At 35.9% G+C, this 16,799-nt stretch overlaps 1 protein-coding gene across 1 annotated transcript in view; it reads right to left on the bottom strand.

The window, feature by feature from the left end:
- The window catches only part of MALRD1 (MAM and LDL receptor class A domain containing 1), a gene marked incomplete at both ends in the record, with an annotated part of 578,033 nt that overhangs the window by 120,922 nt on the left and 440,312 nt on the right, over positions 1–16,799 (bottom strand). Inside the window, one exon of the mRNA XM_082648013.1 lies at positions 3,017–3,218. Coding sequence (XP_082504139.1) covers positions 3,017–3,218 — 202 coding nt within the window. The remainder of the gene's footprint in view (positions 1–3,016; positions 3,219–16,799) is intronic.

The following is a 16,799-nucleotide window of genomic DNA, read 5'->3' as shown; positions in this document are numbered from 1 at the left end:
ATTGGAAAACTGTGTCCATCCTGGGCATTTTCATTCAATAAAAATAGAATATTTGGAGAGAACTTCATTGTAATTTGATCAGTTTTAAATTTTATGTGATAATAATGCTTCCTTTATACAGTATTACTAGGAAATGAAGTTTTCCTTGCTAAGTGCTAACACTTCGAAGACCATTTTTACCAAACGTTTCGGAGGCATAAATATATAATTGCTATTTTTTTCTTTTTAAAAAACCTTTAAAAATTCCATGTGAGGAGAGTGACATCAGAAAGATGGTAGAATAGGAGGTCCCTTGCTCACATCCCTCCAACCCCAAACAAAAAACTAGCAGTCACCCATGGACAAAAGTGCCTTCGTGGGAGCTTCAGGCTATCCTGGCAGGAGTTGTGAAACTCTGGTGAAGCCCAAGACCAGGGAGAGCTGCTTGGAGAAGGGAGGCCCATGCTCTGGTGGCAGGTTCACTGAAAGTGGTCCTGGATACAGACCAAGAGTAGCCCCATTTCCCAGTGGACTCAGCTACAGCCATGCTTGGCCACACTTCTACAACCAGCCCACCATGCCCAGAGGTGGGGGAGGACCCATGCCTGTCTGTGCCCCATTAAGAGGCCGCCTGACCTTGGACGTGACTGAAGATCCTGCAGCAGTCCTATGACCCAGTTCCAGCCCTGCTCTACTGCATTCCAGGAGTTAGTCCTGCCTACACACATTTGTGCCCCTGGAAGCAGGCCCGCTGACGTCAGTCCTGGCTGTGGACCCTGGAGCTGTCCTGTGACTAGTTGCAACCCTGCTCTGCCACGGTTCAGTTCCTGCTCCCTCAGCAACCAGGAGGAGCCCTGTGTGTACTCCCAGTCACAGGCCTTCTGGCTTCAATCTGACCATGGTCCCTGAGGCGGCCTAGTGACCTGGCTTGAATCCCACATCATGTGATTCCCAGAGAACAAGAGAGAAAGAGAAAAAGGCAGAAAGTTTACCTAGAGAAATAATGGCCAAAAACATCCTAAATCTTGGAAAGGATATAGAAATACAGACTCATGAAGCTCAAAAGTGCCCAAACAGGGCTTCCCTGGTGGCGCAGTGGTTGGGAGTCTGCCTGCCGATGCAGGGGACATGGGTTCGTGCCCCGGTCCGGGAAGATCCCACATGCCGCGGAGCGGCTGGGCCCGTGAGCCATGGCCGCTGAGCCTGCGCGTCTGGAGCCTGTGCTCCGCAACGGGAGAGGCCTCAGCGGTGAGAGTCCCGCGTATGGGGGAAAAAAAAAAAAGTGCCCAAACAGGATCAACTCAAAGAAGTCTACCCAGGTACACATTATAATTAAATCATTAAGAGTCAAAGAAAAGAAAGAATTTTGAAAGCAGCAAGAGCAAAGTAACTTGCCACATACAAAAGAACCTCCATGAGGCTATCAGCAGATTTCTCAGCAGGATTTTTCAAGGGATTTTTTCCTGAGACGAACGGTGACAAAAATAATTTGGTTGCAGTTACAGGCACATTTGGAGGAAGGGAAGAGAAAATTAAGGAAGTTCATTATAAACGGGCTCTATTTTCTGTTCAAAGGATATAAGAACATTGGCAGAGTGAAGAAAGTTCAAGGAAGAGACGAGGATTTGAGGATTGTTGTAGAAAAGTAGCGCCAGGGAATGGTCCTAAACCTGCATCTAGGACTGTTGGGAGTCCAGCTAACGTGATAAGTTGACATTTTTAGTGGTCCCAACGAGTAGGACCAGTAGCAGTTTGGAAAATGCAAATGGCTACGGCTACTGTAAGTCAATTTCAGAGACTGATAAAGCCATTATAGGGAACATGAGCTAGATACTTGTATCTATTCTACAGGGGCGGTCTGATAAATAAATGTGTTAATACTTACAAACTACTTAGCAGAGTTCCTGGAACATAATTAGGACCCAAATTTATGTTAAAATGAAAAAAAGAGGACAGAATTCAAAGTGCTTGATTAAGAATGGAATTGAGGTGTTAGATCATTAAATCTGAGACCATTAGGGGAAAAGTATAAAAAGCTTGTTTTATGGAAAAAAACAGGAAACATTGCAAATCTAGAGTTGTATTTTTTCTTATTACTTACATTGGAAAACAGGTTTAGGAGGAGGAGAAGACATAAATGTAGAAGACATAATGATTAGATTATATTTTTTAACCCTAAATTTTCAGAGGGGATGATAAAGTTCAGAATATAACTATGGGAGTTGGTTAATGAGGAAAAATATTTATGAAAGTTACTAGAATTTAAGAGGCCAATGTTTCACAGTTTGATTCACCTGGAGGTTGAGATTGCCCAGGATTTAGAATCCAGTGGAAAACCATGAGAAAAAGAACCCAGATGTGTGGCTTTAAAAGAGAAGAAAAGTTTGAATAAAGGCTGTAAGAACAGAATTTTGAAAGAGGCATGGAGTAGTCTGAAAGGCAATGACCCTACTCTCTAATGTTGATAACGTGAAGAATTTATAAGAGAGCAAATAGCTACTTAAGTGGAAGCATCTTAAACATAAGAAATTCAGATTTCAGTTAAGGGGATGATTTCTAAGAAAAGGAGTTACTGACAAGATTTTTTTTTTCTTTATGCAATAGAATCAGAGTTCTAGATTGTAGTGTAGAAACAGAAGGGAAATGGCCCAGGGAAAGGGAAAAGCTAATATGGATGGAAAAGACAGTCTGGAAGATGACAGGTGAACAGAGGAATCTTTACCTCGTGCAGTTGTTGTGAACCTTTGGAAATAAAGAAAGTAGACAATAAAGCTATACTGATGGAACTAAATTTTCTCTGGGTTTCTTAAAGAATTTTAGTCTAAGCTATTCTGTTGCCTAGAGGATATGAAAATTTCATGATGAAGTTTCATGGGGAGAAAAACTTTACCTCCGGCAGTACATACTGTTCTTTCTACAATGTATGAGTAGGACTGGATGTGAAAAGAAATGCAATGCCTCAGAAATTCCCCATTCTTCTGTATTCAGATATTTAAAACAATCCTTGAACATCCCATTTTCTGAAGGGATGGCTTACCTCCAAATCTACATTCTGGGGTAAAGGAGATGTCATCAAGGGCAATAAAGATGTTCTCTTTTCCGCTCAGATCAGCTTCAAATGCCACCTTAAATGGACTGTTACTGGAGAGAGGTACATGTCCATACATCCAACCGGTTCTTTTATTGCCAATCACTGACCACACCAGGATGCTTAGTCCAGATTCCTCAACAGTATACACCTAAAAATGGGGAAGAAAAAGAAACAAACAGAGAAAAATCAACTCTTCATTGTTTGGATGTTAGAGGCATATGGGCATCCAGGTTGTTGTTGAAAGAATGGAATCTAGCAATGCGACAGCTCAATAATAATACTTTTAATCATCCTTGATGTATAATCTGTTCTATAACATAGTGGGCAAGATCCAGCTTATACTCAGGCAAGGTGTGGTTATAAAGTGAGACTATGGATGTTATATTTCCTTTGGTGAGTTAGACCTTTGTTTAGTTTTGACATATCGATTTCCGTGTACCAAATTAGACATGGCCCCAAACTGTAAATATCTCAAGTACCTAAAAAGCTGGCGGAGGTGTACAACTAGAATTTTTCACCACTTAAAAAAACTTCATCCATCTCGACTAAGGTGTGTTACTGTAGAAAATCCTCATAGTAAATGAATATGAGAGTAAACAAGTCATTTCAGGAACCAATCTGTGGAAAATATTTAACATTTTGACAGACAGAAAATCTATCTGAATTAACTAACGTCAATATTCAGGACTTTTTAAAGTATAAGGACTAACAGATTCAAAAGGAAGAGAAATAGAAATAGAGCTTGTTTTGAAACCAACCACCATGACAAGTTCTGATTTTTTTTAAACAATAAAAACAATTCAGAACAAAATAAAAACAGACATTTCCTAGCGCTCTTCAAAAAAATCTATTTAAACAACAAAAAATAAAGTTGAAAAGATACTTTCCTACATTTTTTTGCACCAAAATTTTATGATTACCATTTCCTTAGTTGCTATACATATGTATAATATATACATATATATTATACATATATAATGTACTTTTAAGGTACTTTAGCAATCACTTATACAATCCTTTCTTTTACACGGGAAAAATAAGACTCAGAGTAAAGAATACTCATGGATAGTAATTTTCTCTATTGCAATATTCTTTTTCTTCAATGACATTTCCCTTTACTGAAAAACCTTACTTCCTCACTTTTATCTTAGTGTCAAAATTTATCTACAGATAATTTATCCTATAAAAATCTATCCAAAATTTATACTATTAGAAGGAGAGGACAATATCACTCATTCTGTTACACATGATATTATATTGACATTCTAGGAGTCTTACCAAAAACCACTAAATAATTCAGACCAGAAATTAAGCATACTGCCAATGTGCACTACTACAAAAAGTCTAAGGTCAAGTCAGAAATCCAACTCTTAATGGACATTAAACATAATACCAAAAATAAATCAAGATGACAGACTAAAAAAAAAAAAAAAAGAAAAGAAAAACTTGCCTGAAGCTTGGAAACCTGAAAAGTGAGACTTTATCACCAACATTTTGGAAAAGCAGACAGTTCTTAAGTAAAAATTACCTTTCATATTTGATTTCTTGAAAAATAAAATAAGCTAAGATTCAATATGAAAGGAATTCGGGTCAGTTGACTGTTTTCTGTCTCACACATAAGCAAACACTCACTCCAAAGAGTCTTCAGCTCCAAGATTTAGTGAATACTTAGTTTTCAAATTCATACAAATTTTCCCCATTTTTTAAAAGTTAAAAAGAAATATGTATGAAGCTTCTGACTGACCTTGATAACAGGACACTTCTACAAAATCAAACTAAGTTGAGCCCTCCTTTTGCATTAATCCTGGATTACATCACAGAGATTTAAAAAGAAATAGCTTTATTTTTATTTATTTTATAACTCTTTTTCTGGGAAAATCATCTCAGAAAACCAAATTTCATGAAAATATAACACAACCTTTTCTGGTTTTATCCAAAACTCTAGCATACGTGTGTTTTATTTATTAATGTATCATTTTTATTGTTTTAACACTTCATTTTATTCTCTGCTTTCAGTCTTTTAAATCTTCAATCGATCCTACATGCTCTTGACAGATTCCCTTTCCTTCCATTCTCCTTTTACTCTACTTCTCAAAACCCCACCATGACATCTCCTGCCCATCCCTCTTGTACCCTCTCATCATGAGAATTAACTCTCCAATATATGTCAACCTATTTTTATCCCATTATTTCATCCTACTACAGTCCAAATTAATTCTGGTTGAGTTTACTAACTCACTACTTAATTTCAACAAAACTTTTTGACAAGTTCATTAGTTGTTTCAATAGTAATATATATTTATGGAACCACCAGTGTATTAAATTGAACAATTGCATGTCATGTAAAGTGATTTTTGTAGCCACAGTGGCCAATGGAAAAACTAGAAGAATCATTTATGGACTCCTTTTAATGCTGGATTTTATTTATGGCCAATGGGCCACCCACTAAAGACTAAAATTATGGTATGTATTTTTTGCCTTTCAACAGAAATAATACTCACTGTCTCCTGAGACTTTTTGTGTGTGTATGTATATGATAATGCTCAGCAAAGTATTTATTTTAAAAGACTTTTAAACAACTATCACTTTTTTTTTTTTGCGGTACGCGGGCCTCTCACTGTTGTGGCCTCTCCCATTGTGGAGCACAGGCTCCGGACGCACAGGCTCAGCGGCCATGGCTCACGGGCCCAGCCGCTCCGCGGCATGCGGGATCCTCCCGGACCGCGGCACGAACCTGTGTCCCCTGCATCGGCAGGTGGACTCTCAACCACTGCGCCACCAGGGAAGCCCTAAACAACTATCACTTTGAAAAATTAAAGTGGCTAATGTCTTCAAAGCTAATTAATTCTAAATTCGTTTGTTTCTAATTTTGTATTTTAATACACACATTTTACTGAAAAGCAATTCATGTGGCAATAATAACATTATTTGAAATAGCTTTATAAAAATCAACTGCTAGATAAATAATCTGGTTACTTCTACTTTGATATTCTACATTTTGGTTGAACACTCACCATTAATATAATAATTGTTAACATTATATACTGTAAAACAACCATTGTTACCATGATTTTTATTATAAAAGCAAAATGTATTCAAATAATATATAAAGATATAATGAAGTTTATGTATTGATATTATAATCAAGTTTATATTATATTCAAAGGTGATATTATAATCCAAGCTTATAATGTAGGGTAGGAAAAACTTAAAGAGAACTTGCTAAATGAAAAACATAGATAGTCAGAATAAAATAATATTATACCATTTAAATACAAATATTATAACATTAACCAGTTAAATTTATGTCAAGGATTTGAGAAAGCAACTCCTCAGCATTTGTTTAGAATGAACATTCCTCTGGAGGAGAACACTCAGCAACAGGTAACAGAAAATATGGGTGATGATGATTAAATTCCAGAAGAGTATGGCTCTTAGAGACCAGCTTCCTCAACAATATCCGTGTATCTAGGTTGTCCAGATAAAGAATTAAAAGAACTCGACCAGTAGCTTTTCCTAAAGTTCCTCTCCTGCAACTAGTCAGTCTCCAGGTTCCTGAAACACTGAAGGCCGGTCCCAGTGCCGATTTGGAGACTCTGAATGGACACTTTTGGATAATGGAAACATTTATCCATTTCATCACATACTTAGCTCATTAAAGTTAGGGTGTAAAATGCATCAGTGAGAGGAAACCTTGGCTTTACTTGGCCCTCAGTTAACTCTCAGCTGTTCTGCTAGGTGTCTGCTCTTTAATCACTACTGATAGGGCAAAGCAATGAACTGAACTGTGCTTAATCCTTAGCAGTGCACAATTTCTCATGGTTTCATTTGAAAACACTCAAATTTTATATGAGAGGAAAGAAAATAATCAAAAGTAATGAAAAGGGAAATTTCCCTCAAAAGGGAGTTTATAGGCTTTATATTCATTTAATAAAGGATAGAAATAACAATAATATTGCCCATATTAATAAAATTTAGAACATTCACATATGTTATGTTATATGAACACTACCACATGTGTAGATGTAGGGTAAGACTATTAACTTCCCTTAACAGATCTGGGTTAGAAATCTGGGGTAGAGAGAGGTTAAACAATTCATTACACGTGTACAGCACAGACCTCTAGTCTCCAGGACAGCAATGTAAGGAGCTTGAAATTGTTACTCTAGTCCTCACGACAAGAGAAAAGCTGAATAAACTGAAAATCAACAACTCTTCTTAAATTCTTCAGTGAATTGAGGTCACAGAGCAATCATAACTGCTGCCTCCAAAATTGGAGAGAGAGACAGGCAGATGCTGAGAATCACAACTTACTAAAACAGAAACCAAGGGACAGAAACCCCTGTGGGGACCAGTAATGAGGTCGAAAAGCCTAAACTGTAGTTGATGAATTGCTGGAGACTCACTGTGGACAAGTTTGAAAGTTAAAAAATCTTGGGTGGCAGGGGTCAGTGGGGAGGATCTCCAAACTTTTGTGAGTTAGACCTCCAGGAGTCCTAACAGGTCCTCACAGGGAAAAATCACAGAAAAATTTCCCTCAATTTTTTGGCAGGAGGAGGGGAAAATATACCCAGAAATATACCTAGAGCATTCTGTTCTTCTCAGCAAGGCCTACCTGCAAGACAAATTATTTAAAAAGAGCTTAACTGACTAGGTTCATCAGAGCCTAACCGAATTGGGGAAAAGAAAATACCCAACTCCAGTGCCTGGTAGTTTTCCATGCAGGGGGAAATTACCAATTCAGCTCCCTCTAGTCTTCCTGTATTACCTAAGGAGTGAAAAAAGTAAAAATCTGAGGGGAAATTATAAAGAATAAAACCCAGGGGTAGTAAAGGACTCACTAAAAGACTGAGACCTAATTGTAGCCCTACAGAGAGCTTTCTCTCACCCCACAACTTACCAACATATATGTAGGGCTTCTATGTAAAAATACGGGAATTCAACTTAAAGAACAGTACATTGTAGACCTTATTTAGGAAGAAATCTCTCTGGAAACCCAAAGATAGCAGAGGAGACAAAAACAAGGACAAAAGGGAAAATTAGAGCCCTGATCCTACAGCTACAGCAAACAGCAAACACAGCTTAACCTCTAGCCAGATGAACATAAAACCTCATACTAAAGGCCTAATTTTTACCCAGTATATCATGTTAGGCTGTCAAGGCACAGACTAAGCATCAGAACCAGATTTAGGTATGGTGGAGATGTTGAAATTATCAGACAGGAAATTTAATACAAGTATGATTAATAAGCTAAGGGCTCTAATGGAAAAAGTGGACAACATGGAAGAACAGATGGACAATGTAAGCAGAGAACTGGAAACTCTAAGAAAGAATCAAAAGGAAATGCTAGAAATTAAAAAAAAAAACACTCTAACAGAAATGAAGCATGCTTCTGATGGGCTCATCAACAGACTGGACACAGCAGAGGAAAGAATCAGTGAGCTTGAAAGTACATCAATAGACAATTCCAAATCTGAAATGCAAAAAACAAACAAACAAAAGAATGGAACAGACTATCCAAGAATTGTGGAATGGTTATAAAAGGTATAACATGCATAATGTGAATACCAGTAGGAGAAGAAAGAAAGAACAGAAAAAATATTTAAAGTGATAATAAATATTTTCCCAAACTTAATGACAGACAACCAACCATGGATCCTGGAAGATCTGAGAACATCAACATGATAAATACCAGCACTAAAATTTATCTACACTGAGGCACATGATATTCAAACTTCAGAGAATCAAAGGTTAGAGAGAATCTATCTAGCCAGGGGGAGAAAACAACTTATAGAGCAGCAAGGATAAGAATGACATCAGACTTCTCTTCAGAAAACATGCCAACAAGAAGACAGTGAAACAAAATATTTAGAGTGATGAAAGAAAAACTCCAACCTGGAATTCCATATCCAGCAAAATTATCCTTCAAAATAAAGGAGAAAGAAAGATTTTCTCAGACAAATAAAAACTGAGGAAATTTTTTGCTAGTAGATCTGTCTTGCAAGTAAAGTTAAAAGAAGTTCCTTAGAGAAAAGGAAAATGATGTGGTCAGAAAATCAGATTACATAAAAAAAAGAAGAGTGTTAGAGAAGGAATAAATAAAGGTAAATAAAATATTTTACTTTTCTTATTATTAACTGATGTAACAGATAATAGTTTAGTCAAAATAATAATAACAAGAATGTATTCAGTGATTTTAGCTTTTGGGCAAGTGATATGTATGGCAGCACATTATAAGAGAAGGGAGGGAGGAATTGAGAATACTGTGTACTTGCACTACTCATGAAGTGGTATAGTGTTATTTGAAAGTGGACTTGGATTATTAGTAAATGCATGTTGCAAACTCATGGGCAAATAATAAAAAGGCTTTAAAAAGAAGACATGCTAAGAGAAGAGAAAAAAGGACTCATAAAAAATGCTCATTTAAAACAAAGGAAGCAAAAAAGAGTATAAGACACATGCACACAAAAAGAACAAAGTTAACAAATGTAAAACAGTAACAGATATGCTAGGTATTGACTCAACTATCAATAATCACTTTAAATGTCTGTTTTCTAAATATACCAATTAAAAGACAGAGATTGTCAGATTGTCAGATTGTCAGATTGTCAGAGATTGTCAGAAAAAACAAGCCTCAACTATGTATTGTCTATAAGAAACAAGTTAAATATAAAGACACGGGTAGATTAGAATTAAGAGGATGGAGAAAAATATACCATGCTAATACTAATGAACAGAAAGCTGGAAAAGCTATATTAATTTTGGGCAAAACAGACTTCGGAGAAAGAAAACTATTATGGATGAAGAGGGCATTACACAATGAGAAAGCGGTCAATTCTCTAAGAAGACAACAATCCCGAATGTGTATGCACCCAACAACAGAACATCAAATACTTGAGACAGTACAACTCGAAAAGTGGTACAACTGCAAGGAGAAGTAGATGAATCCACTCTTACAGTTGAAGACTTCAACATCCCTCTATAAGTAACTGACAGAGCGGGAGGCATTAAATCAGTAAGGGCATAGTTGAACTGAATAATATCAATCAACTAGATCTAATTCATTGGTAGACTACGTCATCCAGAAACAGCAGAATACACATTCTTCTCAGACTCATAGAGAACACTCACCAAGATTGAAGACATCTGGGTCATAAAACACACTATAGCAAATTTAAAAGAATAGAATCATACAATGTATCCTTTCAGATCACAGTGGAGTTTAACTAGAAATAAGTAACAGGAAAATAGCTGAAGAAAAAGGCCAAATACTTTTGAGATTATACAACACGCTTCTCAATAAAACATGGGTTAAAGAAGGAGTCACAAGAAAAACAAAAGTATTTCAAACCAAATGAAAATGGAAATATAATCAAAGTTTGTGGGATAGTGAAGCCATGTTTACAGGGAAATTTCACAGAATTAAATTCATAAAGTAGAAATTAAGAAAGATCTAAAATCAATAATTTAAACTGGTCCTTGGAAGGGAACAATAAAACTGATAAACTTCTAGCTAGGTTACCTAAGGAAAAAAAGAGAGAAGATACAAATATAAATATCCGAAATGAAAGAGTAGCCATCATCATTGATCCCCTGAAAGAATAATAAAGGGTTATTAATTATTAACAACTCCATGCCCACAAATTTGATAATCTAGATGAAATTGATCAATTCCTTGAAAAGCACATCTATGAAAACTCACACAAGAAAAGCAGATAATGTGAATAGGCCTTTATCTATTAATGAAATTGAATCAATCATTAATAAACATTCCAAAAGAGAAAGCAATAAATCCAGATGGGTTTGATGGTGAATTCTACCAAAATTTTAAGGAAGAAATGGTATCAACTCTCTACAGTTGTATCCAGAAAATAGAAGCAGAGGAAACATTTCCAAATTCATTCTATGAGACCAGCTTTACCCTAATACCAAAATCAGACAGAGACTACTAGAAAGGAAAACTATAGGCCAATATCTTCCATGAACATAAATGCAAAAATCCTCTACAAAATATTAGCAAAATGAATCCAAAAATGTATAAATGAATTATACACAACCATGAGGTAGAATTTATTTCAGGTATGTTAAGTTGGTAAACATTAGAAAATTGATTAATGTAATCTACCGTATCAGCAAGCTAAAGAAGAAAAATCATATAATTTTATCAATAGATGCAGAGAAATCATATGACAAATTTTAACATCCATTCATGATAACAACTCTTAAGAAGCTAGGAATAGAGGGGAACTTCCTCAACTTGTAAAGAATATCCTACAAAAAACCTATAGCTAATCTCATTCTTATTTTTACGTCACCAGTTTTTATTTTTATTTTTTAATGAAGAACATAGATGTTTTATGTTCTGAGTCCTGTTTTTCATTGTCATCACACATTCATTTACCATTTCATTCATTCAGTTAATAAATATTTATTGAGTTTTGGCTAAGTACCAGGCATTGTTTCACGTACAGCAGAAAAATCTTAGCTCAGTCTTACAGTCTTACCATAGTAGTTAATTTGTGCTATCCAACTTAGATACTTATAAACTTCTTTTTCAATATATTTAAAGTTAAATATATTTTTTTTCAAGATGTGTCTGAAATTGGAGTTCTTTAAATCACTTTTGCCTGTATATGGTGAGAAACTGGAGACTTTCCTGTTCAGGTCAGGAACAAAGAAGGATGTCTGCTTTCACTGCTTCTATTAAACATTGTACTGGAAAACTGACATAATGCAATAAGAGAAGAAAAGGAAATAAGAGGTATACTGATTATAAAGAAATAAAAATGCTTCTGTTTGCAAGTGACATGACTGTCTATGTAGAAAATTTCAAAGATGCAACAACAATGAAAAAACTCCTGAAACTAATAAGCAATTATAGCAAGGTTGTAGGATACAAGGTTAATGTACAAAAGTCAGTTATTTTCTTATATTCCAGCAATGAACAGTTGGATTTGAAATTAAAAACATAATACCATTTATATTAGCACTGAAAAAAGAAATATAAATGTAAAAATGTAACAATAAAGTACATGGTCTATATGAAGAACACTACAAAACTGATGAAAAAACTATCTAAGTAAATGGATGATATTCCATGAGGAAGACTCAACATTGTCCAGATGTAAGTTCTTCCCTACTTGATGTATAGATTGAATTCAATCCCAGCCAAAATCTCAGCAAGTTATTTCAGGGCTATTGACAAATTCTTTCTAAAGTTTATAAGGAAAGTTAAAATACTTAGAATAGCCAACACAATATTGAAGGAGAAGAACAAAGTCAGAGGAGTGACACTACCTGACTGCAAGACTTTCTACAGAGGTACATTAATTAAGACAGTGTGGTACTGGTGAAAGAATAGACAAATTGATCAAAGGAACTGACTATAGAGCCCAAAACAGACCCACAAAAATATGGTCAACTGATCTTTGGCAAAGGAACAAAGGCAATTCAATGAGGAAGGTTAGTGTTTTCAACGAATGGTATTAGAACAACTAGATCCACGTGCAAAAAAGTGAATCTAGATTCAGAGCGTCCATGTTTCACCAAAATTAACTTGAAATGGTTCACAGACCTAGATGTCAACTGCAAACTATAAAACATCTAGAAGATAACATAAAAGAAACTATAGGTGATCTTGAGTTTTGCAATGACTTTTTAGATAGAAAACCAAAATCATGAACCATGAATGAAAAAATTGGTAATTGGACCTCAATGAAATTAAAAGCTTCTGCTCTGTGAAAGACACTGTTATAGGTATGAAAAGATGACCCAGAGATTGGAGAAAATATCTTAAAACACATATCTGATAAAGGACTATTACAAAATATACAAAGTACTTTTAAAGCTCAAAAATAAGAAAACAAACAATCCAATTTAAAAATACACAAAATGTCCAACAGATACCTCACTAAAGAAGCAATACAGGTGGCAAATAGGCATAGGATAAAATGTTCAACGTCATACGTCATCAGAGAAATACAAATTAAAACAATTATAACACATATTAGAATGGCTAAAATCCAAATCACTGAAAATACCAAATTTTCTCAAGGAGCAACTGGAACTCTTTTTCATTGATGGTGGAAATGCAAACTGGTACAGACACTCTAGAACACAGTCTGGCAGTTTCTCACAAAACTACACACATCCTTACCACATGATTCAGCAATTGCACTCCTTGATATTTACCCAAAGGATTTGAAAACTTATATCCACATAAAACCCTCCATATTAATGTGTATCGCACCTTTATTTATAATTGTCAAAACTTGGAAGCAACCAACAGGGTTTTCAACAGATGAATAGTTAAACTTTGGTACATCCATACACTAGAATCTTATTCAGTGATAAAAACAGAAGTGAGCTATCAAGCCACAAAAAAGACATGGATAAACGCATATCTCTAAGTGAAAGAAACCAATCTAAAAGGGCTACAGACTGTATGATTTTAACTATATGAATTTCTGGAAAAGATAAAACTGTGGACACAGTAAAAAATGATCAGTGGTTACCAGAGGTGTGGCAGAGGTAGGGAAGGATGAATAGATTGAGCCCAGGGGGATTTTAGGGCAGTGAAACTATTCTGTATGAAACTATGTGTACACATCATTATACATTTGTGAAAACCCATGGAATGTACCGCATGAAGAGTGAAACTTAATGTAGACTATGGACTTTAGTTAATAATAAAGAGCTAATATTGGCTCATCGACTGTAACAAATATACTAGAGTAATGCAAGATGTTAATAATAGCGAAAACTTGGAGCTGGGGGTAATGAGAGTGGGTACTGTATACAGGAACCGTCTGGGCATTCTGCTCAATTTTTCTGTAAACCTGAAACTGCTAAAAGAAATAAAGTCTATGAATCTAAAGAATATTTTTAAAAACCCAAAATATTCACAGTAGAGAATGACCGAGCTAGTGTGGAATTTTCCTGATTTGCTTTGATTCACTCAATTTCCTATTCTGTTGGAAAAAAACAATTGCCTCATCCATTTCAATGCCAATTAAAGCAATTATTCAAATGGTCACTTGGTCTTCTAAACACATTTACTCACCCTCTCTTTCCTCCCTACCCTCTTTCCATCACACTTTCTATTTCCAATTTTGGACATTTAAAAAAGTCAAGTGGCACATCGCCTCTAAGCTTGCCAATGTCAGCTCCTTTTCCCAACTCCCTCTTTAAGACCAAGCTCCTTTGCCTGATCACAGGCAAGAATTATCAAAGTACCAGGTATATTAAGCTATCAAAGGAGGCGCTTAAGAACTCAGTAATAGCAACTTTCTAGAACTGGGTCTCACAACAAAGGTAATAAAAATGTCCTTCCAATGGTATGAAAGTTTTTTCAAGACCTCTCCCCATTCCCCTTCCTCTGTGTCTTCTTACTCTCTCCTCCTTCCCTGTGCTCTAGCCACAAGACTCCCTTGCCCATCTCCCTAAACCCCATGAACACTCCTGACTTGGGTCTTTGTACTGTTTTTTTCTCTCTGTCTGTTCTCCCACTCCGGGCGCTGTATCTGCATGGCTCACAGCCTCACCTCCTTCAAGCGTTTGCTCTAAGCTTACACCCTTAAAGCGGCTCACTCTGCCCATACCCAGCCCGACCAATCCTCTTACACTGCTTTACTTTGTCACAGAGTCTTGAAAAAGAGTACTCAGCTTACTCACTGATCTCATTTCCTGCTGTTTAATGGGAGTTTCCCCATTATGACATAAATTCTACGGGAGCAGGGAGTTGTCTGTTTTGTTTATTTATGTATGCCTTGAACACTGCCAGGTACATAATAGGGGCTCAGTAAACATTTGCTGAAGAATGAAAGAATGAAAAAGCTAAAGATTTAAGAGCTTTGGAGTTGGACAGGATCTTGGAGATCATCTAGTCAAAAACTTTACAGGGCCTAGAGACCAAGTAACTCGCTGACCAGTGGTCGAAGAAGAAGTAGCATTCTCATTGTTTCTCACTGCACAAGTTCTACCTTGGCAAATTCATCATTTTATCTGATAAAGAAAACGTATCTACTTATAAAAATCAGGATTATTCAGGTACTGCCGTGAGAGTTAGCAATACCCTAATCGCTATTTCTTACAAATAGTTCCTTGTTCGCACTAAAACATCACCACAATTTTCTTTCTGGGTTAGGCAGTCAGTGAGTTATAAATAAGCTATGGTGTCTTAAAATTTAAAAATACACCATAGGTAAGTAGGAGAATGGATGATTTAAAAAAAAAAAAAAACCTTAGAACGTCAGAATTTGAACTGCAGAACCATCTACATTTCAGCTCTGTCCCTGAAGGCTGAGGAAATAGATCACTCTTTTTTTCTTTGCCTTTCTCATTGGAGATGGGAAAAAGGGAATCCAGTTTGTTCTGTAACATCTCAGAGCAAATTAAATGAGTTCACTGACATGAAAACCCTGTTCAAACTATAAAGGACCAGCCAAATTGGCTGGTGAATATTTGTGGTAAAAGGAGGAATTTCTGGTCCCTCTATCATATTTAAAAAGCATATAACTTTCCTTCAGGGTTTTACCTCCCTATAAATAAGAAGGCTGAACAGTGTTATGGTCAGGGGCTAGGACGCAGATTCTAATCCTGGCTCTGCCAATACTAACTGGATGTCTTAGGCTAAATTATGTAACCTTTTCAAGCTTTGATTTCTCTTTTGTTAAATGGAAGAAATATTGATATCTTCCTGATATGTCTGTTATTAGGTATAAATTAAAATAATGTATATAAAGTATCAAGACTAAATACATTTCCTTTTTATTATTATTTAAGAGCTTGCTATTACATATCATATATCATCCATTCAGAAAAAAAGAGTTAATATAGTAGGATGAGTCATGTTAATAAGAAAGTTAACTAGGCAATTTCACCATAACGAGCTGACACATTCACGAGATTTAAAAAAAAATGATTTCAGGGCACAATTTCAGATTTTTTACAAATGCGTCACTAGGGTGCTTGTAAACAAGGGGAACAAGAACCAGAGAGCTTTAGAAACTCTGTAAGTTTCTAGTCATTAGCAACTTAGAAAGCTGGGTCTAGGACATAGGTTTCCAGTTGATTGCCTTTCCTGAACATCACTTGTTTGCAAAAAACATCACTGGCTGTATCAGAGGAAGAAGAGCTGAGAAAAATTACAGCTACTACGCATGTGGAAATTGAAGTGGCTGACTTGTATTTAGCTCTACAACATTAACTTCACATTCTTTGAAAGAGACAGACTATTTAGGAGTAATCAGACATAAAGCACCAACCAAATATTTCTCAATAGTAGAATGACCTGTGTAGCATTCAGTGTTAGCCTGATACCTCCATGTTTTTTCTCCCAACTAATCACTGTACAGACTACCTTCAAAATGCCTTCAAAACATCTTCTCTCAAAATGCAGGAAATTTTAGACTGTAAGACAACAAACAGAAAAAAAAAAAGGGAGTTTACTTTTTTTAGTGTATTCTGCAGAATTGTAAATATTTGGAAAAATGGTTCCTGGTTCTGATGGCTAACTAAAAACATATGTTTACTTATACACCTCAAGAACGTTCCACTGCAAAGACAGGAAAAATACTGAAAGAAATTCACAGAAGCACAGGAAACTTAGGAGCACATCTACCAACATACAAAAATAGTAAGGACTTTCTGGAAGTTTTAAACCAAATGGAAACTGTTGGTTGAAATTACATAAACAAAACTGAGGAACTTGCAAACATCTACAGGTGAA

Source organism: Grampus griseus (assembly GCF_964374135.1).
Source record: "Grampus griseus genome assembly, chromosome: 2".
NCBI classification, from domain to species: domain Eukaryota; kingdom Metazoa; phylum Chordata; class Mammalia; order Artiodactyla; family Delphinidae; genus Grampus; species Grampus griseus.
This window is presented reverse-complemented; position numbering and strand designations above follow the sequence as displayed.